The 26,096-nt window shown below is 33.5% G+C and overlaps 1 protein-coding gene across 1 annotated transcript in view; it reads left to right on the top strand.

Moving 5' to 3' along the window:
- SPATA17 (spermatogenesis associated 17) overlaps nucleotides 1-26,096 on the top strand; it is an 80,013-nt gene that overhangs the window by 3,091 nt on the left and 50,826 nt on the right. The window contains exons 3-5 of the mRNA XM_026048418.1: nucleotides 955-1,036; nucleotides 7,096-7,146; nucleotides 12,305-12,408. Coding sequence (XP_025904203.1) covers nucleotides 955-1,036; nucleotides 7,096-7,146; nucleotides 12,305-12,408 — 237 coding nt within the window. The remainder of the gene's footprint in view (nucleotides 1-954; nucleotides 1,037-7,095; nucleotides 7,147-12,304; nucleotides 12,409-26,096) is intronic.

Genomic DNA, 26,096 nt, shown 5'->3' with positions numbered 1-26,096 from the left:
GAAACTTTTGATTTTCAGGATTTTATGTAATTAAAATGGCATGACACTAGGAAGAGGCATGGAAATAGCCACTATTTCAAGAGAGATGTGTGGTATTGTTTAAGAAATCTTATCATGACTGGAAAAAAAAAAAGATGAACCTCACATATATTTTATGTAGAGACATTTTGTAGCTATTGAGAACATTATAGAAAAATTGCTTAGTAAATGCCTAGTAGCTGGACTGTTTATTATATAATGTAACTATTTAGACAAGTTTTGCCCCTGGATTTCACCAAGTCATTTTAAAAAATCTTTTCTGACATGATTTTCTCCACTTTGAGATGAGGAGCATTGAAGAAATAGTTTGATCACTGAAATATTGTATATTAGCAATATATTTTTTAACATAATATAATTGAATCATTAAGAAGTTTGGCTCTCCTTCCTATTTGATAACCATGAGTCCAACTGGTCTACTTATTTGCTTAGAGTTCTCTATTTTCATAAAATTTAAAGCTATGAACATCTTGCTTAGTAGAACATCTTGCTTAGTAGAACATCTTGCTTAGTAGAACATCTTGCTTGTCACAAGTCATTATGTATCACCTAAACATACTAGAAAAAGCCTAACAAATTATTAGGCTAAATAATATTAATCATTTAATGGCCATTTTTTCCATCTTAAAAGATAGGCTGCAGCCTATCTGTGCATTTTTTAAAAAAACATTGATAATCTGTTTGCCACTGTAGTGTCGTCACTGAATGCAGTTATCGCATATGTGTTTGGTAGGTAAACAAATGTGGTGTTTATAATGTATGCATGGCTACAAATATTTTAAGATTATCTTTTTAATGATTTTTTTTGGCTTAAGTATGGATAATACACTGTATATTACTTTTAATAGGAAAGTATCTTTATATTTTAATAATATCTCAAGATAATTATTGTTTTGTTAATACATTCCATTTTAGATATTTGAACAAAGTGATAGTTGTTATACAGAAGTGGTGGAGAGGTTATCAAGGAAGAAGATACTTCAGAAAAATGGTGGAGGTAGGAGAAATGTTTTAAAATTTTTGTTTGACTACATTATTGTATTAATATAAAGTAACACTTCAACTCATTCTGAAATTAAAAAGCTGAAACTTGGTCCTGTCTTCAAATATAAGCATACTTAACTTTACTACCATGAAAAGCACCATTAATTTCAGTGAGCCTGCTCATGATGGTCTTGTTAAGTTAGTGCCTAACTGGTTGCAGCTCTGGAGCATTAGTCCCCAAACCAGCAATGAGATCTGCTCATGCAGAAGCCTGTCTTCGTGGTGCTAATTGCAGGATTGGAGCTTTTTGAGCTGATTTTTTTTTCTCACATGCAGAACTTTTAATTCTTAAAATAAAATAAGCCAAGGTTTCTACACATTGCTATTCTGATTATTAGTGGCTTAAATTTCTTACTTAATGAACCTTGAAATATTTGAGGTTTTGCCTTAAGGCATGCAGCAGATCACAGTCAATCTAATTCCCTTTATGGACTTGAGGATAGCAAAAATGTATGATAGCATACTAGCTAAAACCTCTGTTAAGAGGTTTAGGAGATTAAGAAGAAGCTCATTTGCCTTTAGCATAAAACAATAAAGTTTTTAATAAGCAGTTTACTTCTCTAATTTATCAATCTATGCTAATATTTTACATTATAATAGTTTTTAACTTGTATGTCATTTATTCTTGATTAGTCTTGTTAAAAACTAAATTACTGTCTTTCATTCTAAGATAAATCAAAAAAACTGAGCAGCAATAGCTCACATATTATATGCTATAGTCGATACCTCCTAATAAGCTATGGTCTTTTTTCCATTTACCTTGTACAATACTCTCATTTTTGCATGCAGCCGCCTGCCTGGATTGAATTCTGTGCTGTAAATAAAGTAGGCTGTCATTTAAATATTGTCCCCGACTTTAGGGAATGATTGTTTAACTGAGAAAGCCTTCTGAGGAGGAGGAGAGACTTGATAATGTTGTATTTGCTGAAATTTGCTGAAAAAGAGAGAGGTCTCTTGGAGATGCTGGGAGAAGGGAAGGACAAAATCAACCTGCTTTGAAACACTGACACGAATTGACGAGGATGTTGTGAAACCCACTCTACTGCAGGTTTTTAAGAGCAAGTTACCTAAATGCTTGTCCTGGGTGAGTGGTTTAGATATACCTCAGACAGAGGTTTAGGCAAAGTTGCTCATGACATTCTCTCAAGTTCTATGTTTCTTCTCAGGTAGAGCATTAGGTTTCAGAAGCAAAGTGATTTGGCTGTCTTTGTGCCTTTCAAGCTGTGAAGATAAGAGTAATTACTGTCACTTGCTGGCATGCCATCATCAGATCATAATGAGGACTTGAGCAAGACCAAAATTTAATGGGTTTATTTCCATATTTTTCCAATCACAGAAAAATGTAAAGAGCTTTCTTCTGGCCAGTGAATGTTCAAATTTATTTGTCAATAATAATCAGGTTGCTATTTTAAAGAGAGCAATGCCAGTTCAGACAATATTTTTTATATGAGGATTATAAAAACAACAGGGCCCAAATAAGGTGCTGAAAGAACATATTGCCCCATGCCTACTGTGCACTTCAGTGTCCTGAGTGGTGCTAGGTAGCTGGGATGGCAAGGTCATTCCTCCCAGAGAGTCAGCCTGCAATGTAATCACCTTGTAACCACTATCCCGAAGCAAGATGAGCGCTGGTGGTTTCTTCCACAGAACTCAACCGTTCTGTGGTTCTATGAAACTGAAGCTGTTTTAACTCATCTCTTTGTTACTACCCCTTCTTTTGTCCACCGTTTCAAAAAATATTCTTTAGTTTAGTTTTAAGACAAAGCAATTTTTCAGATTAACACAAATGCTCTGTATTAACCAAATCAAAATAACTAGCATCAAAAAAACTCTCAGTGTTACATTTTAAAGACATAGCATCTGAAAAAGAATGATTACCTATAAAGCCTGATTTAAAATTTAGTTATTTAGATAAACCTAACTGATAAGCCCTTGACAAATCTGGAGTTCTATGGAATAATGCAGGACATAAAATAGACCAAGGCCCACTTAAGTACATGTTCTAAATCAGATCATGGATCCTTTCTGTTTCTGGATAGCAACAGTGATCCTCTATTAGCAAAGCCTTTAGAGAAATTGAAGATTAGTGCCGAATTTGTGAATTGTACTGCAATCAGCTTTGGAAAGCCTTTACCCTAAAATTCTTCATTTTGTGTTTGCTGTGTCTCTGATTGAATACTAAATTTCACAACCTTTCATAGAGAGCAACCTTAAAACTATGTAAGTGACAGATAAACCAATACATTTCTCCCTTTAGACTGCTATATTCTATATCCTTTGTTTGGAGATGGGACCTAACATTTGTATCTAAGTTCATTTCCCTACCTTTCTTCTTGTTGAATCTTTACTTGATCATACCTGGCTAAACTTGTAACATTTTAAACTGAAACAAAAATCTTTTCAGCAGTTTAAGGTAACTTTTAATTTAAAAGACCAGTTAACATTTGCTGTGGATCTCCTTAATAACTGTTGTGATGACTCCTGATAATGAAACAAAAAGATATATTTGACATGATAGTTTCTTAAATACAAAAACAGTGGTCACTTTAAAATTTGTCTACTGATAATGACTGGATCAGTATCTGCTGCCAGCAAACAAGGCAAAGCATATGTACAAAATAGCCATGATTACTTGATAATAAATCATTTTAATGATTGTATTCAAAACTGTGAAATGTGAGCGGTACTGATGCGGAAAATAGCAAAGGCTGAGGCTCGTCAGATTGGCTGTCCATATGTGCCTCTCTACTAGTATTTCATTTGTTACTCCTCTAGTGTCTCTTCCTGTGATCTTTATGGTCTTCATAAGCCTGAGTTATATGTCTATATTTTGAATATAGAGCAATTTTAAAATAAAATTGKATAGAGTAATTTTTAAAACTTAGTAAAAGATTTTTTTTTCTTTAAAATTAGTCTCAAGTTAAAATTAAGAATTGAGGTTGTAATAGTTTTCTTAATGCTGTATTTTTATTGATTGTACTAAAAAATCTTGTGTGACCTGCAGGAAAGGATAAATTTTAAAATCGGATAAACACCAGAACGTAGATCAAACTATATATCAAATTTTCTCTTTTTAAAGACAAGAAATCACCAGTTGAGGCAAATGGAATTCCACCTTTCATGGTTATATGATGTTTATATGCAAGTTGGCATATTCTCAGCCCACTTTGGAAAGAGCCACATTTGAAAAAAAAAAAGAATATTTGATGTAGCATCTTAAATATTTTAGTTTCAGCTCAGTAACTGGTTTTAAATAATCCCAGTGCAATAGAAATACATAGACAAATGCCTATTCACTGCATAAAAAGTGACTTTTCCCCAACTCAGACCTTCTCGCAGTCTTGTCTCAGTCAAATTTCTGCTTCTTCATGGAAGTGGTCACTTTAAATTTTCTATGTAAAGAATAAAAGTGCTTATCAGGAGTAGATCATATTTCTTTTGTAGATGGAGCCCAAATATATTTTTAAATTGTAGGAGAGAATAAAAGGAGATAATTTATTAATGGCAGGACATCAATTTATGAACAAAAGAGCCAAATTTATTTTGTCGTCATKGCCTTTGAAATAGTCTTATAGGGGGACTTATATGTTGCTGTCAGAGCTAAGTGCAAACAGTGGTTCTAAACTGGACAGGAATGCTCCAGGTGAGAAACGAGTTTTTACTGGGGAGACATAAAAGGATAGACTTGAGCTGAAGCACTAAGTTATGTCAGTGCTTTTATGAATAAGGAGGATGAATACATCCTCATTTATGAATAAGGAAGATGAATACATCCTCAAGCACTTGCAATAGCTGAATTAGTACATTTTACTTTAATCATAATTAGAAAACAGAGGGCAAATCCATTTTCAAAAGAGTCTAGATGGCCACACAAGCCTTTTGGCTCACATTTCTGATGCGATTGACCTTGTTAAGTAGAATAAGAGTAAGGCCTGAATTTGTCACACCTAGCTGGGTGTGACAGGATGTTAGTCAGGAGCTTAGTTGCCACTGACTATCTTTTTCTTTTTTTTTTTTAAAAAAAGAGGGAGACGCATTTGCAGAGCTCTTCAAATCTTACCTCGTGTGCAAATGCTCCTGCTTGTCTTTCAGTACTGGTRACCTAAACAGCATAATACTAACACATTTGTAATTTATGTGCTTCAGGGAAATAGGATAGATTCAGACCTAAGTGCTTACRGCTTCAAACACAAGAAGAATAAATAAAAATGATTGAGATTGTTTAATTTATTCACTTGATTGACAGAAATCCAGTGGTCATTTTTTTTTAAACATTGAAATTTCAATTAAAATATGATTTATCTATAAAATATAATTTATCTATCTATAATAGATAAATATATCTGTTTATCTACTATCTACATAGTTGTGATGGTGCCACAACTCTTGCATTCCCTTACAAAGAGAGAAAAAAGGAGCTGCAAAGYAGAAGGATATCAATTTAGTCTAACCGTTTCAGAATGTACTTAGGCCTGGCAACCGTTATTGCATCGCCAAATTTGCTGCACAYGGATAGTATCACTCTGAAAACTTTTGTGGAGAGAGAAGTTAAAATAGAATCTGCCAGTTCTTCTAATTCATATTTTTGGGACAGAGATTTCCTCTTATATATATATACGATATATATATATAGCCATGTGTTTCTATATGTATATATTTTTATATATATATGAGAAACTGAGAAACTTTTTTTTTGAAATTTATCAATCCTACATTCTTCTCTCAAACAAAAAAATATTTTTTCTATTGTTTGTAATGCTACTAGAACTGTGTGATATTAAAGAGAACGTTTTAAATGCACCTTAATTAAACTGCAGGAATTATGCCTTGCTTAATGTAATGAAGAAAGAGAATTTAAAATGAAGTAGCATCATTGTGTTCATTTGTAAATAACATATTGCAGCCAACTGTTTCTTAATTGCCCAGACTGTTGATAAATAATCCAGTCCTGCTGCTCTCCACAGACAATTTGCTTTGGATCAGACTAGGCAATTCAAATAACACTAATTATAGTGAAACCTTTTATAGAGAATTCCTGTTTGCCATGGGGGAGAAAATCACTATATCAGGGGAAAGCACTTTTGCCTTTGATTTGTGTCTAAAACATGAGAAACACATAAAAGCTGCATGTTGTGCTAAATAAAGGACATACTCTTGCATTCAGAGTACTTATATTTTACTTTTTATGATACAATTGTGAATTATGTTCATTTTGCATTTGTAATTAGAGGGCGGAACAGATGTGAAAGCTTAGTTTAAAGTGATGTATCCATTAAAATAACCTATGCTGCCAAGTGATTGCTTAGTATAATAGGGGATTCGTTCACTAGGAGAGGAATTCTACTTTATTGGAAGGAAACCAGGACTTCAGGAAATGTTTTCTATATCAGGGGATTCACTGTAACATGATATCATTGTATTTATGATTTTATGATGTTAAAATGAATATTAAATGAAACAAAATTCCCAAGGATTACTCGGGAGGCAGCTAAGTACATAACATTTAGTACAGATGGTTGGAAGGCACAATTTTGCTCCATCACTGCATCCGTATCCTTGAACGATTTCGACTGAAGACAGCATTTCTTTGAATTTTTCATTAAACCAGACGTCTTGAAATATGAATTCCTTTTATGTTTCTGTGAGTTTTGGCTAAAAGAACCCCAGTGAATAAATCATACAATACTACGTGTCACCAGCACTTGTGAATATTTCTGCTTTGTTATTCTACTCTCAGTAGAGCACCATTGATTATCAAACTCAGCGGAGAGCATTTTATGATCATATATCTCCATTAGCTCCTAGTTTGACTACCATAGATTTTTCTGGTTAAGCCTGCATTATGTATTAGGAAGCCTATCTCTTCAATACAAAGTTTGATTTTATTCTCTCTAAGCCTAGAACTCTTATTATGTATTATGTATAAAGATTCCTATCTTTTATATGTAAAAATAGGAGCACTGTCTTTGTGTAACTGAAATATATGCCATCTTTTTTTTTCTTGATTCACAGACAGCATATTTTATTATGAAGATGAATTTCTACAATGAAATGGCTGTCAGGGTAAATATTTCTTCACTTGTTAAACAAATGAAAAGTCAATTGTTCTCCGAATTTGCTTTTAATAAAATGAGCAAACCAGAATAATATACACTTGATTGATATGCTGATGGTAACAGCAGGAAATAGTACATAGTTAAAAACTCAAGTTATACGCAGTAATCTGGCAGGTATTTGAAAACTACAGCTGAATATAAGGCATTTGTGTATGTCTTGCCCTGTTTAGATTTTCATTGTACCTTACCATATATGATAATGATAAAACAAACAAATATTTTATCTGAGTACCCTTCCAAGTGTAGGCACGTATTTACAGTTCTAACGAACTACAGGATTTTCACGTCAGTTGATGTATCTGTGCTTCTTTTGTGAGTGCTTTATTATCATGTATTGAATCTCAAAAGGTTTATTCAGATAGCAAAATACAATTTCAGTCCTTAAACACAGAGGTGGAACTGTACTGGTCTCATTGATGCTATTATGAGTGATTTTCCCAGATGAAGAAGAATCCTTGATCTTCAGTAAATACATAGCAAATAAAATATATACATATGTCTAGCTTGGAGAAAACTGCAAAATAGATTTAATTAAAAATTAACATCTTTTTTCCTAGACTTAGGAACTGCATTTAAATAAACATAAAACAAACAAGAACCTGAGATAAATCTTTTTATCTTTAATTGTATGATTTTGTAGAAAAGAACTGCCTTCATTTAGGGTCTTGGCTTTTTTTTTTAGGAAAGACTTCTGTTTCTTATTAGATAAAAACCATATGCTACCTTTTGAATTCCACAAAATAGGGGAATAAGAATGAAGAGCAACTCAGGAAAACTCCCGTACGCTAGGAAAACTCCCTAGACAAGTCTGAATTTTGCAGTAGTCTTTCTGGTGCCTATTTTGGCACCAGAATTATTTTACTCAGAATCAAGACATGTATCATTAGATTCACACCAAGGTTTTGATCTGGTGCTCTTTATCCCACAGGCACAAAACAGAAGCTTACATTTAATCCAAGTTAAGTGAAGGCATTCAGCAACAATCTAATTACTCAGATATGGATTTTTTTGTTCTAGATATTTCTTTAGTTAGCTGATTTACAAYTTTCCCACAGAAGATATATATGTTGTATACTCATACTGTGAAAATCAGTGGGAAAGCTGACTCAGAAATTGTCTGTATACWTTCAGAAGGCATTTCAAGACCCAACTATGTATTCTATAATGAAGTTTGCATTTGGGCTTTCAATTTTAAAAGAAATTGAACATGTTTCCACTCATTTGCAATAGGAATATCATGTTGAATCATTAGTCGATATAAATCTTCAAAGTCCCATTTTTTTCAGTTATATCATTTTCTTTAATGGCAGTTTATCAGTAGAAGACAATTGGACAGATCTTTATTTAGTTACAAATGTCAGAATCTGATTTTCCTGTCTAAATCCTATTCTGAAACAAGTTTTTTTTTTTTTTTTTTTTTTTTTTTATCATCCAGTTATTGAAGAACTAACCAAGGTGCAGGACAGTAGAGAATAAGGCCTGTGAGGTTTGCGCACAGAAGATGTGGGGCTGGACTTTTAAGTTTCCTAAGTCTTTGCATTCACACACTGTGAATTTGATTTACAATTAATATACTGCACTGTTCTGGCAATATAACAATAGCTGATGTATACATTTCTGACTACTTTGTTTTGCCTCATAACATTATTAAACAATTTAGTTCAGTTTCCAGTCACTGATTAGAAAAGGCACTTTCCATTTCAACATTAGAAGTATCATTGAGGGCAAAAACACATGGTCATAGCTTAGAAGTCAGTCTACATCCCTACCTCCCTGATTGCATTTCTTGTAACTGGTACTATCAGTTTCAACTTTTTAAGTTAAAATAGAGAACTTGCTTTAATTGATTTTAATTCTGACGACTGGGTTGCAACATGATTCCCTCCCTTAAAAAATTTAAGGTTGCTATAAATTTTCTGCAACAAAAGTAATCCCAGGAAAAAAAAAAAAAACCATGAGCAGATGGCTTTTGATATATCAAGGTTTTGCCATTTGTTTTAGTGCTTAAAATAAACATTATTTATAAGACCACTTACATTTTGATGTTACTTAATGAGGAATATGCATCATTGATTTGACTAGCTTAAGAGGTCATTTAGAACTTGCCCGTTAACAAGCTGTAATCTGCTGAGCACACAATGACTTTGTTTAAAATTATCTGTTCAGTGCTGATCAATGACAATAATTGTTTTGTACCAATCACTGTTGAAACTTGCTAATTACTTTGAAGGGCACACACACTTGTCTTTTCMCCCCAAGAATTTTCGAGCATTCACCTTGGAATTAAAAAGAAATATATTCATAACATATTATATGTCCTTATAAAAGTGAAAACTTACAACTTCCTTATTGAAAATACGAACCTCATTGGAATCTTTCTGTAAAACTGCCTTTTCTGGAAAAATTAATCTTCAGTCTTCTGATCTCTGACACACAGAATTAGCGTAATAGAAACCTAACATAAAGTAATTTGAGGCATAATGCACTTTCTCCTACTTCTGTTTTATTATGTTGAAATCAGGGAGTTCATTCTGGACTGACAGTGGTGGAAATAAAGGCAGAATGTGACAGTTCATTGGTACGCAGAGCCCACTGAATTACAGCTTTATCTACTTTACTCTTTTGTCTTTCAGTTTAAAAGTTTTGATCCTTTAACCCACAAATATCCAGTTCTGCATTTATAGCTGTAAGGTGAAGACTATCAGAAAGAGTTTCAAAGGGACCTTAATCCTGCATTAATGAGAGCATAGCTATATGGAAGCCAAGTTGCTCTTGTTGACTAGCAATATTGAAGCCAAAGCGAAAAACAAAGCTAAGACTCACATGCAAAGGATTTGGTTAATCCCAGATCTCTGAAGGCAAACTCATTCTTTGCTCTTGCTCTATCCCTTTTTAACCCAACACCCTTGTGTATAAGAAAATGGAGTTGCACAGAACATGAAATTTGCTACCACATAGTGCAAAGTAGCACACCTAGCGCTTAACCTTTCTTGCTCCTGTGTGCAGCTCAAATAATATAACTATTATTTGTTCTTCTTACAGTAATGTCTAGTAGTACAAACATTTTTAAAAGAAATAAAAAATCAACACGTGGATAAAATAAATTAACAATTTCCTCAATTTACCATTTCATTTGAGAAGAGTGGAAAATGGTAATATAGAAAGAGGAAATTAGTAAGGCTATACTAGCACTGAAATGGCATCCTCCTATTTCTAATAACTAGYGCATGAATTTATTTTCTTAATGGTGCTTCCCTCAAAGACTTACTAAAAGCTTGCCTGCGAGACTTGTTCTCTTGTTTACTGTTATGAAGAGGTGATTACAGCTGTATATTCAGGTACTGTTAATTTAGACCTAACACTTGTTTATACTTAAAAAAGTCACAGTTTGGCTTTTGCCATTAAAAAATGGTACCAAACACAAGGTTTGAGCTTTTGCAACCTTGTCTTAGGAAGTCTGCAAGTAGCTGCCTCTGGTGGTTCTCTTACTGCTTTCAGCTCAGGCAATGGCAGCAGATGGACAGCTGCAGCAGCACCYACATAGTTGTACAGAAACAAGCTACACTGGAACTGGAATGAGTAGAGATCACTTTGACAGTTACTTAAGAGCTCTCTCAAGTCTTGAAGATGCAGGCCATGGATGGCAGAGTGCAAAATTTGTGGATTTTACTGTGCTTGCCCTTGCAGTCATAGGCTGCTTCTGCAAAGGGAAGGGTTATTGTAAAGGGAAAACAAAACCTTTCGCTGTAGATTTGCCAAAGAGTTGAAATTCTTCAAAAGTCTAATAGCCAGAGACTCGCAGAAAAGAAGAGATCCTGTCAAATTCTGAATTTATTTTCTTCACTACACATAGAGAGTAGCTTCTCCTCTTGGAATTGTTCCTAAATAGTAGTACTTCAACCAAAAGGCTTTTTGCCTTTTAAATATAGTAGATTATGCCTTTTAGCTGTTAAGTGTCTTAAGATTTCTAAGCTGCAAAGGTCAAAGAGATGAAAGTTGGAGAAGGAGTGAATACAGACARGAAGACTGAAAATGAGAAATTATTTTATAAATGTATTGAGAAAAAAAAAAGAAAAAAATGCAAGGAAGGAAATAAAGAGTATTACATAAGACCATCAGTTCAAGGATGGAGGAAGTTAAAGACAGGGGAAATCSTGAAAGCAAAACATAACAAAAGGTTATTAAACTATAAGATATATTGATCTAGCATTCACTCATCTGTTACAGGAAGGAAGATGAAGAGYGAGAGCAGTCCTCAGCATTGACTGAGGAAATTATGTCTTCCATGTGCATCACTACATCTCATGGCATGGGGATGAAGTTGACTAGCCAGTGAAATGACAGTAGTTCYAATTCTTTACCTAATTAATGTTTATTTTCCTTTTCCACAAAGTGGAGAGCCAGCATTCATTTCAGAAACATTCTAATCACACTTCTGAAGTATCCAAGAAGGTTTAAACAATTTTGATAACTTAAATTCTGCAAAAATAAAATGAGACTAAACTGAATCTTATATTTTAAAATGCATCGCCTTTGTCCTGTAGAGATGTTATATGATCTATGTACTTAATTCAAGCTTAGAGCTTGATACAGATAAAGAGTTTTCTTTTTTCAGCTTAAGTATAATCTGTTATGCAGGAAGAATTGTATGTTGTTAGAAGATGATAATTAATGTATRACAGAGACACAGATTGTCTTTTCTCTCAGTATTCTCATAGACTCTTATCTTGCATGAAAAATGAAAAAACTGCAATTTGAAAAATATGTTTTCAGAAAGTCTAATTCTTGATTACTGGGAAGACTTCCGTTGTATTTAGATTATATCCAGAGCATGAAGCTGAGAGTGTAGCAGAAGATCTTTGTTCATTTGGGAATCCATGTTGATTGAAACAGGTCTGTTTTTTTATCATTCTGACATAAAACAATGCTACCAGCAGCAGCAAACACTTCTTTTCTTGACTATACCCAGAAATAAATAATGGCAAAAAAAAAAAAGATTTACTTTTTACATTGGTAAAACCTTTGAGAGATGCAACAAATATTTGATATACGTGTTACCAACCTTTGATTTGAAATGTACTAAACAATTTCTGTATTTGTTCTAGATTCAGAAAAGATGGCGAGGCTATTATATTCGAAAATACACCCATAACTATTATGCCCTGAAGAAATACCTGGARGCTGTTTCTGTGAATAATGAGATTGTCAGGTAAAGATAAAAATTCCATATGGTTGAGCTTAAAATTCCTCTTCTTTTATTTGTAAAAATGTTTATGATACTTGTTAGATGATATCTTTGAGCATTGGTGTCCCTTCCTTTTCTAGCATATATAAAGGAGTCGTCATTCTCTGTTATCCCAAAACTTAGCACATTGTGCCACATTCTTGTTTACACTGTTATGAATTCAAAGTAATTGCTTGGAACTAATTGGAAATACTCTGGGTTTGTACCAGTTTTATAAAACAGAATTTAGCACTTAAATTGCCTTCCAAGTTCATATGCCTTGAGTATTGTTTGTTGAAAAAGACTTTTTGCCAGGAAACAAAGGCTAAGGGGTCCTTCTTTTTTTTTCTTTTCCCTCATTTGTTTTGAAAATTGATTATAGATTATATGCTCATGAGAAAAGTTATGAGTGTTTTTAATTGAKTTTAATATTTCTTTGCTCAAATTCTTATAATCACTGGGTAAAAAAAAAAAGAGAGAGAACTAGTGGCCTATGAGGGTGAGACCTGAGGCTGACCTGTAAAGCAAATGGGCTTGCTCTGTGGAAAACAAGCCTGTAAAGCAAAAGGTTCAGGGGGATCCAGGATGCATTTGCCTACAGATCTGGATATTTTTAGCACATCAGAACATCATTAGGCCTAAAGGCTGCATATAGGTAATGTATAAGTAGACCTCAGAATGCTTGAAAGATGGTAGTGTGGACATGGCAAGTTAATTTCTTCTCATAGTTATACAAGAGACTTTCTTTTTGGGGATTACAAGCAAGAACCACTYTACTTCACTGCTGTTACTAGATGACTAGCGAGAAGCCTTGTTACTAAGTTTTCCTACTTTGCTTCTCCTATCCATGCCCTGAATTTAATTTGAAAGCTCTCCAGAATGGAAGCAACTATTTCGCTTGTGTCCATACTGTGCCCAGTACACTTCATCTCCCGATCGTGACTATTCAGTTAACAGCAGAAACAGACAAAATACTCCCCAGCTGACCATAATCATTATTTTCTGCCTGTTAATTAAAGGGTGTTGGACAAAATGCATCCAGTTTCTGCTGTTCAAAAAGCCTGAGACAAAACTTTGCTTTCTGAAGGGTAGAAATATAAGAAAATGGTGTGAAAAAAAGGTATTTCTAGAAGTCTGATCACGTAGCAAAGGCAATTCAGCCTCCTGTATTGTAGGAGAAAACACATGCAGTTTTTTATAGGAAAAGCAATAATTATGCAACATATTATAAACATATATAATATATACTATATCTACAACTATACAAATACAACRAATACATGCTATATATACAACTTATTATATACACACTACTATTTTGTTACTCTTCAACAACTATAGTTGATGCTACAACCTCTTTATCTTAGCATTTTAACTCCTATATTACGTAGCTATATTTAAAGAAACATCCTCAAACATCCTCAAAACTGTCTAAATCTGATCTTTGATTGTTGTTCATTTAAATATACTTTTATGCAGATAATTAGAGCGTAACTCAACAACAACTTAAAAAGTCAGTTCTTTCATGCTTCAATAGTATATTCTTGCTCCAAATTCCTTCAAGTTTGTTCAGTTTTTGGAAAGATACAATCCAATACTAAGTCTTGGAAGGAATGTAAGAAAAGACTATATTGGCATAGAAATTCTTTTGTATTGCTTTTCTTCTAACAAGTAAGATGAGCAGTCTGAGTTCAGATACACTAACAATGTGTCAAGGTTGCTGTGTGAGCTCTTCCTTGACTGCTGATAGATTGGTGGTCTGCTAATCAAAGTTCTCTCTTTGGGAATTCACAGATATTTTCCATCTCTATTTTACCTGCACATTTTTTAACACTTTATGTCATATTTTATTGATATTACTTACTTATTGATAAAGTACAAGTTTTATTGGAGCTTTATATAAATGGAGGTTAACAACATCATCTTATTTAAGCTTTGTAAATTGTGTCMTGCATTTCAAAGTTCAAAATCACATTTTTGGAATACCTGGTTTTGAACTTTCGCATCAGGTTTTAATACAATGGTATTACTCTTATAATAGTAACCTAGCAAGTCTTGGACTTATTTTTTATTGATTATCTGCTTCTGAGTTAATATTATGTTTTTATTTTTTTTAYGCTCGTGCAGGAATATATATTCATACAATGACTAGCTATTTTAAAAAGATAAATTGGTTTGATTAATTTAAAGGCTGAATGTGCATCTGGTGGCCCTGTACCCTTGTAGCTACTGGTCTCATGCAAAAATTGCCCTAGATTAATGAACATAAAAATGATATCATGAAATTAAAAATTAGCCAGAGAATTACAGAGTGGTATTAATACGTTAATAAAACAGTATTAAATGTCAGTGAAGGAAAACTAATGTACTTCAGTTGACAGAAACCCAAACTGAAAGTCATTTTATGAGTTTTTCCTGCGTTATAGATGTTGATTTAAATCATTACTTTATCTTGTAAAAGAATGCATAATATATATCATGTAACAAGGAAAAAAAACTTAAGTGAACCACAAGTGAAATGATTTAATTAGGTTGTTTATGAAGGATTTATTACTTTTTGTTCATGTTTTCGTCTAGCCAGTTCAGTCAAATGTATCACATCCTTTGGGTTATAGGAAGGCGACACTTACCAGTCATGTATCAGTGCAGCAATTTCTTTGATGTGGYGCCTTTAAAAAGTAATATATCATTCCCAGGCCCTTTCAGTGGAATCCAGCAGGTGCCCAGTTAAGATCAGGTGTAGGCCGGCAGCATAACAGATTTCTCCTGTCAGCGGGCTGGGGATCACTGCCAACTGTTTGGCCCGAGCGGGGCCCAGGGAGGAATGCAGCTGGCTGAGGAATGCAGGGCACAGGAAAGATTCTTTATTTATTGCAAGCCATTTGAAACGGCATTGCAAATCTGAGGTACCAGCTTTCACTCCTTGGTCTGCAAAACCAAGGATTGTTGTGAATTTTCTCCCCTTTCATTAAGGAGGAGACCGTATCAAATTAGCATGCCTTTGTTTTTGTCTAAGAGTGACTTCAGGGTATCAGACAAAGACAAAATCTTGACCTTTCCGTTTTCGGTCTGATATTCTGTAACTTTCTTTACTTTTCTTTCGCCTCCTTTTTTTTTTCTTTTCTTTTATTTCTTTTCTTTTTTCTTTTTTTCTTTTTTAAAAAAAAAAAAAATACTAAGCGCTCCCTTTACTAAGGGGCTTCCTCAACAAGAAACCACATCCTTACCCATTTAGCTTTAATACAAACCGTCCTTATTTAATAGCTGCCCTCGTTTAGTAGCCAGACCTTTATCATTTGTCTTTACTGTGRAAGCCCCAGGAGAAAGTAAACTTAATAGAAGCTGCCCCAGTTTAAAGCCATAGAGGGACGTAATTAAGTTTAACAGAAATTGATTTAACAGAAATTGACCTAAAATATAATTAAATAATAATAGTCGTATTATGTGAGCATTTGCACACCTTAATAGACTGCTTATCCTAACTTAAGGTGCTGTTTTCATATGAATTGAAGATATATTTATTTTAACTCATTGACTATCTGAAGAGGGGGTAGGTTTCCCTCCATGCCAAATAATTTCTCCTCCTGTAGAAACAATAGGTTTTGCTGTTTGCTGTTGTCCGTAGTACAGTTCCTGTACATAAGTTGGGAAGTATTTCAAACAGTTTCTTGATGGATGGCAAAAGAATGAATTTGAACACAGAATTCTAGCTAAACAAGGGCATACTTAAATTTTTCTTGACATTCATCAACTTAACTTCAGGGTATCTGTGAAATGGGCTCCTTATCCCTGATTTTTTTTTTTTTTCTCAAAGATTCAGGGGGTTTTAAACCAAACAAGTTGGAAACATACATTTTCCATAATCTTGCAATGCAGATTTTAGTAATATGACTTCATCTATAACATCCATTAATTTTTAAATAAATACCAGTGCACACAATATTCTGTCTGAATTTAGTAACTTTAGTGGTTACATATGTAAATGCATGCTTTAAATTTAATTCCATTACTTCTTGCTGAAATGAGTGAATTTCATTCCAAAGGAAAATACTTTGTTTAGAAACATTCTTAGAGCTACATTTAACATCTCTAAGAGTTGGCAAAACGGTTGCAAGGGGAAATATGCCAAAAGCAATTAGCATAGGCTATAACTTCATATGATGCATTAGAATTTTGTTTTATGTGAAGCAATTTTCAATCCATGATAAGCAAATGGACATCATTTGACATAAATTAGCATGCTGGTGTCATTATATCAGAAGAATTTACGGATGATGTCAGTTGCCCAACTGTGTGATTAACTTACAGTTCTTTGACCAAGGTTATCTACACACTGGCCTTTAAACTACAGTAAAGCAACCTAGCTATATACGTCAGGTGTGCAACTGGAGATAAGATTTTTGGATGTAATTTATATTGCTCCACAGTGCTCCCTTTACTGTAGAATGGCAACATTTTAATTTTCCCCTAGGCGCTGAACTCAGTACAGTCACAGCCTCAGAAAAATGAACAAAGCAGAGGCAAAGTGGCTTTAGGTACTTGTGTAAGCAAGGCAGGTAGTTTAATTTTCTTTGTTGTTGAATAAACAGTGACCTAAATGTAGCCAACTTGAAGACCTTAGTTTAAACTTAGAAAGCATCATGATGTGTGTAAACACTGTTATGATCATTAATGGTGAATTTCACATAATTTCAGAGCTGACACCAAGTTTTCATTTTGACTGTTGTTGGCTTTAATGGTTAAAAGGCCTTCAGAGTGGCCCTGTAGTGTGTGACTTTTATCCAAATTTGAAGAACTTTAATTAGACTTAGTAGGTAAAAGTCTAAAGCTTAAACTTAGTTTCAAAATGTTCATTAAATCTTTTTGGTCTTGAAGAAAGGTTATGGTTAATACAAAGGCAGATAGTATAAATCACTTCGTTGGCAATTCAATGAAATTCTGTATTCATAGATCTTTCGTGCAGCCTTATTTGTAAAATCTTAATGAACAGAGAAATAGAGTGCATTACACACTGCTAGTGATCTAGTAGTCTAATGTTTCTCTTTTTTCCATATAAACTTGATCTTGTAGGACTGAAATAAATGAAAATCTCTAGTCTTTTCTTGATTATTAAAGTGTTACTTTTAACAGGACAAACATTTTTCTTCATATACTTTTTGAAGTATTTCTATTTTCCATGAAGTGCATTTGAAATAAATCCTTTAGTGTCAGAGTAATAGGAGGAGAACTTACTCAGCCTACATCTGTCTGTTTCTTTCTGATAAAAGTAAGTCCAGATGCTGGACATTTTCTCAAGTGTCAGAGTGTTTTGAAGAAAGTGTATATTGTCTTATAATTCAATTAAAATGTTCCTCATCATTGAATGCAAAAGCAATTGATTCTGTACCCTATTTTCAATTAGTGCTAAAGCCTTTCAGACAGCTCCTTGGAGTTCTTGGAACAATAAAAAAGCTCATTTTTGTTATGTTGTCTTTCACTTAATATTTAAATGACTAATCTATCTTCAACCCATCTTTTTCACCAGATATCTTGGGAAAATACGTTATTTTTTTTAACATTTAGTAATTAGAATTTTCTGAATGTAAACTCCTGTCAGGTATCTTTGGGAGACATATAAATAGACAGAAACACCAAGTATGCCTTTTTTTTWAATCTAAATAATATTGAATAATAGTGACTTGAGCCATCTATGCCTTTTCCAGAGGATTTCAGATATAACTGCTGGATCTTGAAGGAAACTCAGTAAAAGAGTCTGTTGAGGAACTTCTGTATTTTACAAACGTGTTGTTGTTGGGGTGGGCTTTATATAAAAGCGAGTCTTTACAGAGCAAGAGTGCTCTGTAATTTGATCTGCTTTTCCCTGTACCATATTAAGATGCTTGTATTAGTTAAAGATAAACTAGAGAACTTGGAAATAATACACCTGTTTCTAATAATACAGTTATTTATAATAATAAATATTCTCTACAGTTTATATTCTCTACAGTTGTGTTTTGTGATTCTTTCTTCTTAAGTGTGTTCAGAAAACCAGACTTCTTTACAGATTCAGCCTCTAAGAACTGTTTTTACAAATCACTTTTACACACACCTATCTTTTCACATGTGCATGGAAGTGCATATACATATATACTTCTAAATATGCTTATACACATATACTTTCAATAATGCATTTTGCCTAACAAGACCTTTTAGACGGAGCTTTTGTCTTTTTTTTTTATCATTGAAATTGAAAGGAGCTGGCTAAATCTGTAGAGCAAGTTATGCCCTGTTCTAACTCCATTACAAAGGGCTCTGATTGCAGTAAATTTACAGTAGGAACCACTATGATTAAGTAGCAAGGTGAATTTCCARTGCAAATGCAGCTAGACCCACCTGAGAAGAGCTTTATTCTATCATCTGGGTCTCTCTCAAAGAAGCAACGAGGAACAATTTTAATCAACTTTTTAGCTAGTTTCTTGGAATACAGATCAAGTTTTTCAGCTAACAYGGCTAACATAACTAAGGTAACTAGCTGGCTAGATTATAATATTTAAAAATATATGAAAGCTGCATTTTCTCATGTGTTTACAAAACTAAGCACAYCATTAGGATTAACAGATTAAATTAAATTTATTTTCACTTCTTTCAAAAAAGAAATTCTGACTTTCACTTTGTAGAAAGAAATTAGAAGTGCTTGTATTTACTCACTGGACCATATCGTTTGTGTTATGGCTGACTACTTTTAATAAATGTAGAATAAACAGTGAAGACAACATAGTAATATAAAATAGCAATATTTCTATACCTGAAAGCTTTGAAGGCACTGTTACATCTTTTTTTTTTTTATTTTTATTTTTTTACTTTGGATATAGGCCTGTTAGAACTACTGATAGTTCATAATTTATTTTCTGCAGACCAGGATTGACTTATCTTAATGTTTTGTATTATCCTATATAGATAGCTTTTACAGTCTTGTTTTGCCTTTAAGAGGGATCTTAGCCTTAAAATAAGTAGAAAAGAAGGAAAGGATACAGTTTCATTAAGCTCTAACATATCATTGACTGTCAGGTAGGTCTTGTTATGCTGTCCATCCTCATTTAACTATCCCACAAGATCTCTTAATGAAGTTAAGCCCCAAGTTCACTCCAGTAATTCTGTGGCAAGAGTTTGTGCAATGTAACAATTCATCACTTGTCAGGAAGGCACTTTTAGTTTATACATTTAATAAGGGCATCCTCTAGCTTGGTTAATTAGAAGTGAACAGTTTGCATATTTACTAAATGCGGAGTGTCATTGCCACCACGGCCTATTGCCTACATGAATTATTTCTCTATCTGCAATAAACAGCTGGGTAATTATTACTGCCATAATCAGATAAATTCCCTCTGTAAGGCTTTTCTTACATGGCAATTCTTTGAACTCATCCAAAGCTGAACAAAATTTATGAACTCCAGCAGCTAGGCCACTTTTTCATAGTGTAGTGTCCCTGTTCTCTATTTCAAGGACATGTAGAGTATCATAAATATTGTGTAAATTAGGAGGATAAATATGATTACCTAAAGATTACATATTAATAAACTTGATTTTCAAAATATAATTTTCAGGTTGTAACTGATTAAATTATAGCCATTCTGGTTTTATCTAATTGTAGAGACATGACAGGCCATCTATATACAGGCTCTACGAGGTTATCAGAGAATAGCTCTACTACTTGAAGACTAAAKACTCGTGGGAAGCTATATAGGTATTTTGAATGCATCTTTTGGAGGCTTGCCATTTCAGCTGTTCACATCGTGAAAACTATGATGAATTTGGTGTGTACACTCAATTCGCCCAAAGCAGTTCTTCATTGAAAGAAGATTCTTCTCAGTATGCAATTTTTGGTTTAATACAGTTAAATTATGTACAATTTAATTTGCATGAGTTCCTACTTATTACATAGGAAAATTAGACATTTCATTTATTAAAAAAAAAAGTATGAAGTAACTAAGCTTGCTGTGATATCTAACTTCTCATAAGATATCTAACGAGCTCATGAGTGAGTAGGAATATATMTTTGGAGCATTTTTTGGTTAGAAAATATGTCTTTTAATACAAGCACAACAGTCTGTTTGATGTGACACCACAGGTTTTTAATCACAATATAAATTCCTGTGTTTGAATGTAACTAGRAAATTGCCATTAGCTGTGCATATACTTCTTAACTCATTGTTAGTTAAGGAAATACATCACAGCTTGATAAAAAGCCCAGAGAAAGCAGGAATATCACAGAAGACTAAACTAAGCAAGGTATTATGTGGTACTGCTTTACCAGTGGGAGGTTCCAAAAGCTCCACTACCCTCCTTATTTTCCATCCGTGTGGGAAAAAGTGAAGCTTTTTGCCTTATGCTTGTTTGTTTGAAAATGACACTTCTAGAGGAAACAGGAGAAGAAGCCTGTGCAGGAGAAAGCTTTTGAAAGACCCCCACWGGAGCTGGGTTCTGCTGTTAGGAGTGCGCTGTCCAATAATTTAGCTTTCTACAAATTTGTGATGTGAGTTTGTAGAGTCGTGTGTAGTGTCTTCTAAGCACAATTTTGGAAAAAAAAGCGTAACTTTCATTTTTTCTAGGTTATTAAAAATAGAGACTTCTGTTAAGTAAGAATTCATCCTCAATTATTCACTCGAAGCAATGGGTAAAAGTCATTGTCTTCTATTTTGACAGTCTAGAAAAGTCTAGAAAAATGAGCATTTTTTTTGTAATATTCTGTGAAGCTCAAAGTTGTTCTGAGATGCATAATTTTCTTTATTCTGATGCCTTACCAATATACATATTGGTTTATTGGTTTATATACCTTTCCCATACAGAAGAGCTTCTTGGTCTCTGTAAATCCTAAGCAAAATACCCACTTTACAARGCCTAGTTCCTTATCCTGTGAGCAGGATTCTTTCTTTTTTTCCAGCTGTGCATATCAAACCTATTGGCATACCACCCCCACTTTTAAAACTCTTCAGACTCTTTGCTTTGTAGGGATAATTATGTGAATCCATTAAGCTGCTYACCCTTGACAATACAGCTAAATCACATTTCTTTTACCTTGAACTTCAAACTGAAAGAGCATCACAAAGTATTTCAAGAAAGTAGTATTTTCCACCTCCTTTCCCCAAGAAGGCTATTTTTTTTTTTATTTCCAGTCACTGGCTGATTGCAAAACATTTATAAATTTATCTAACAGGATAATTTGACCTTTCAACCGCATGACTCCCCCCAAAATCTATCATTCATTAATCCAATTCTGCTTGGTGGGAGGAGGTTTCACCATCTAGCACTGTGTTTAGTTCCTCAAATAGGAGTCTAGTGCTTAGATAAGAAAATTACATGTTTATGTATAGATAAGAGCGCCGAGATGTTGGATATACTGTTTGGGCATGTATGATTACATGTCTAAACCTATAATTAAATATAATCTGTTATATAACRTCAGAACTAGATTTCAGAGTGGTCTTTAATTTTGAGTCTTAGTTTCTGTTTGCCCATACWAAAAAATACCTTGGAGATTTTTATCTTCAATATTTTCAAGACAGAAAGAGGTTCCTTGTGAATTTGTGGATCTGTAAAGTGATGCTTTAAAGAGACATGCATTTCTTGAAACCATAGAAGCTTCAGTCCTGTAGAGGCTCTTTTGCCAGAGTTAAACTATCAAAACTTACAACAGTGATTTTCAACTATAAAACACTTTGTGGTATTGTCCCTACTAATCTGTGGCCTGGACCTTGTCASCAGAACTGATTTACCACCTAATTCCATCGGCAGCATGCACAATGTGGTTTGGGGAAGGTGGGCAGGATATGTCCTACTGTCCGTAAAATTCAATGGRATTTAAGGAGTTGGCATTTCTCTCTTTGAAATTAATGCTAATACAATTCATAGAATGTTTTTGCGTGTCTATGTATTAGCTTTATTTTTGCTTTTTTTCATTCTAAGAAGTAATATTAATTTCTTGTTCAAATGTTTGCAATGATAAAACAGTAAAACCTTCTAGAATGTGATGAGAGATGTCATAATTAAGATGTCAGACTGATATAAACATTCACATAGAAATTAGTAAGAGTTTTGGAAAACTATTTGTAGTAGGTCTCATAGGCAGAAACTTTTAAACTTGTCTATTAACAAGTAGAATAGGTAAATCGGTAGAAAGTTCAGAAAGGAATAAAAGATGGATCTCATTGACCCCATGCTCCACGTCAGATGGAAAGAAAAAAAAGGGAAAGAATAAAATAAAAATGAAAACATAAAAAAAAAAAGTAATTAAATGAAAATTACTTTAAACTCATGTATGTCTTGGCCACCTGTCTTGGCCACCAATTATCACAGTAGCTGTGTGAAAACTAATTCCTTTTTTGCTTTTACATGTCCTGTTTACAAGCCTTGCAGAATTTACCTATTCAAAATGTTTTAGTTTTGCCTCTAGTGGGTAATACAACTGGAACAAATGTTCTTGTTTCTTTTACCCATATGAATTTTTAAAATGATTGCACTCAACATGCAAGTTGATTACGGGTACTATGGAAGGGCTTTTACCAATGGTCAGAAGCCTGCGTTGATGCAAGCTGTAGCTGCTGTTAAYGTGCGCTGTTGCACTCATAACACTGCATGTCCCTCAGAAGTCTATTTCTCTAGGATCCAAATGCTATTAGTGGACTGGTAGTGAAGTCTGATTACTGTGCATGCACTTTGGGAGCTGGCTATGTCCTTCTCTTGTACTTTTCTAAATCAAAGACAACTGGGTTTAGCTGGTTTGTATTTTGACTTACAAACTTTTGAACTAACATTTCCCTCTTTTGAACTAACATTTAGATCATTATCTTCCTACAAAAAAAAAAAGAAATTGATAAAATACTCATTGTGCTTTTATTAGGATTTTAATGCATAATAATACCTAAATATTTGTGATTTTATTATATTAAAGACTGACCTTTAGTTACTCTTATTTGTGTTTTCTATTGTGCTGCTTTTTCAGAGAACCTGGGCAAAATTCTATCTGAACTTTGCAATGAAATCTCCAATACTTGAACACATCCGTGTAAAATAGAAATTCTCGCTATTTAGAAAATTATGATCATCACTCCAATAATCATATCTTTCATATAGCAAATGATGGCATGTTAGCCCCTACAATAGTAGACCAGTCCTATTTCTAAAATACATATTCTCAACTTTGGTGCAGATTTCTTCTCTGTAGTCCTGTTCTCTTTTCTAAGCACTTATGAACTACAATATAAATACTAAGATATTTATTTTCAAATCACTGTATTTTGATGTAATTATATAAATACCACCAAAGACATTTGAAATAATGAAAAATCAAATCTTATTCTAATCTTTCATGTGAAGATTTAATTCAAAACCTTGCATATCTGTCAGCATATACTCTTATGAAATATTCTAAAATATCAGTTATTCAGCATAGAGTCATAGCACATCTTGGAATGTAATATTATATTTAAGATCCAAATTAAGGTTCTGATTCCTGTTCAAACAACTGTTTCCTCACATAGCCCAGCTCTCAGAATTAACTTCTCTGATGACATATCTGCATGTCAGCAGAATACCTTTTTCTGTCCTTTCCATTGTAAAAAAGACAATTATAAAATTCCTTTGTAAAATACGGTTAATTTTTTCCACTCCATTTCTGTGCATATGTTATGAATTATGGGTATTTGGGTGCTTCTTTTATGTTTTCAAAAATACATATTGAGATAAAATCATGTTATGGATATTGTCACTGAAGGACAAGATAACGAGCAATAATTTTGACTGATACCTAAATTATAGATAAATTATGGACAGTAGATGTTTTCTTTTTGTAGYAGCTAAAACCTATTGTAGCACCTAACAAAGCAGTTATAACAGAATCACTTTATTTATATTTAGTTATATTTGGAGCAAATATGTCATGGAATCCTTTCCTTGTTTCTCAGATAAAAGAGCAATGCTTATCAATACATTACTTGCGAATATACTTGTGAATAGAGCATGTATTTTAGAACAAATAATATTCTTTAAGAATGAACATAGCCCTGCTTTCGATGGGCAAGGATATGCAGTTGCAGATATGTCACTTAAATGGGAGGGTGCCCTACGCWGGAGGGGAGCAGAGGAGCAGAGTGCTCTGTGCTGTGCAGTGTGTTTGAAAATATCAGAAAGAGATTCAGAATGATCAAGGTGCCTCTTTAATCACAGAGCTCCTTGAGCTACTTTTATGTCCTAGGCTAGTCTATGGGTATATTTATTTATTTTTTTACTCAAATGACATAGATAAAGAGAAATGATATTATCACGACAGGTTCTATTCCCACATACATGAATGTAACATCAAGTCAAGTGGTGTGCAGTGGTGTACCAAAATATTGCGCCACTGATTTAATTTTCAGTTCCATATTCTCTGTTTGAGCAGGGACGATGATGTATAGTCAGGAAGGTAAAATCGATTTAGGTTATCTTCTTCTATGCTAAGGTTATCATCTCCTTATGTTGYAGGAATTTCATGATTTGGGGCCTGAACTATTTAAAATCACAGTAACTTTTCTTTGTCTTCTGGCAAATTATCCTAACAATTTTCTCCAATTACTTTGCTCTACTTAATATTGTTATAATTTTATGGTTCCTTGATCACAATATCACAAAATTCCAGTGAAAATGCAGAAAAGGCAATATTTTGAAAAAGTTCAATAGTTGAAGGTCAATAAGGATTTGTAAAATTATCAATTTCTATGCAGAATTATGAAAATCTCTCTGAGAGATTTTCATCTCAGAGAGTGGCGGTGTGGGGTAAGTGTGGGAATCATTTTCTGTACAGGAAGTCAGTCAGGATGGGAAAGGRGCCCACTTGTCACAACTTGCTCCTGCTCAACAAATATGAGATGTATAAAAACAATGAGGAAGTTGGGAGTAAGCACAATAATTTAATCCCAAACTCATTGAATTTAGTGGACTTTCAATTATATTTAGCGGACTTTGKTTTTATTTTCTATGGCAGACGGACATGGACAAAGTCATGAACGTGAAAGTTATTGATGAATGTTACATTTTGATAAACAATCTTAAAGTCTAATTCTATCCAGAAATCTAAACTTATGTCTTTTGTATCACTTAAACCTTGCTTTTATTCCTGCTAAAAAGGATTCTCCCTTAAAGAATTGTAAAAGAGATGTGAAAGTTTCATGTTCAAGTATCTTTAGAATAAGTCTATATTAATGCAAAATAGCTACACTTCTCGGTGCAGCAATACATACTTYTGATGCTGTCCATGGAAGAATCATTGTGGAGTCATCAGCTCCCAAACAAACTTGTCTGTGTGTTCTATACAACTGTCTAGAATACCATCATTCATGAAAGAAATAGCATATAATATTAGCATAACTGGCTAAAAAGATAKCAAAATATGTAGGCTGCAAAGATATATTGAAAATTATGTGCAGCTCTTTAGAAAAAACTAATTTTTGAATGGGCTATGTTGCAGAATTAGTGAAGAAACGGGTGAGAATCTGGAAAGAATCAGAATGGTTTGGACAGAAGTACTACATGAAAATCATGAATTGCATGGTATTTCAACAGCTATTTTAAACTTCATTTAATTTTAGCAAATATTGGTAATTAACCTTTTGTTCAAAATAACCTGATAAATTTAAATTAATGACAAAATGGAAAACATT

The sequence above is a fragment of the Nothoprocta perdicaria genome, unplaced genomic scaffold (assembly GCF_003342845.1).
Source record: "Nothoprocta perdicaria isolate Ctin4 unplaced genomic scaffold, notPer1 scaffold_54, whole genome shotgun sequence".
Taxonomy (NCBI): Eukaryota; Metazoa; Chordata; class Aves; order Tinamiformes; family Tinamidae; genus Nothoprocta; species Nothoprocta perdicaria.
Note: the sequence above shows the minus strand (reverse complement) of the source record. Positions and strands in the feature narration are given on the sequence as shown.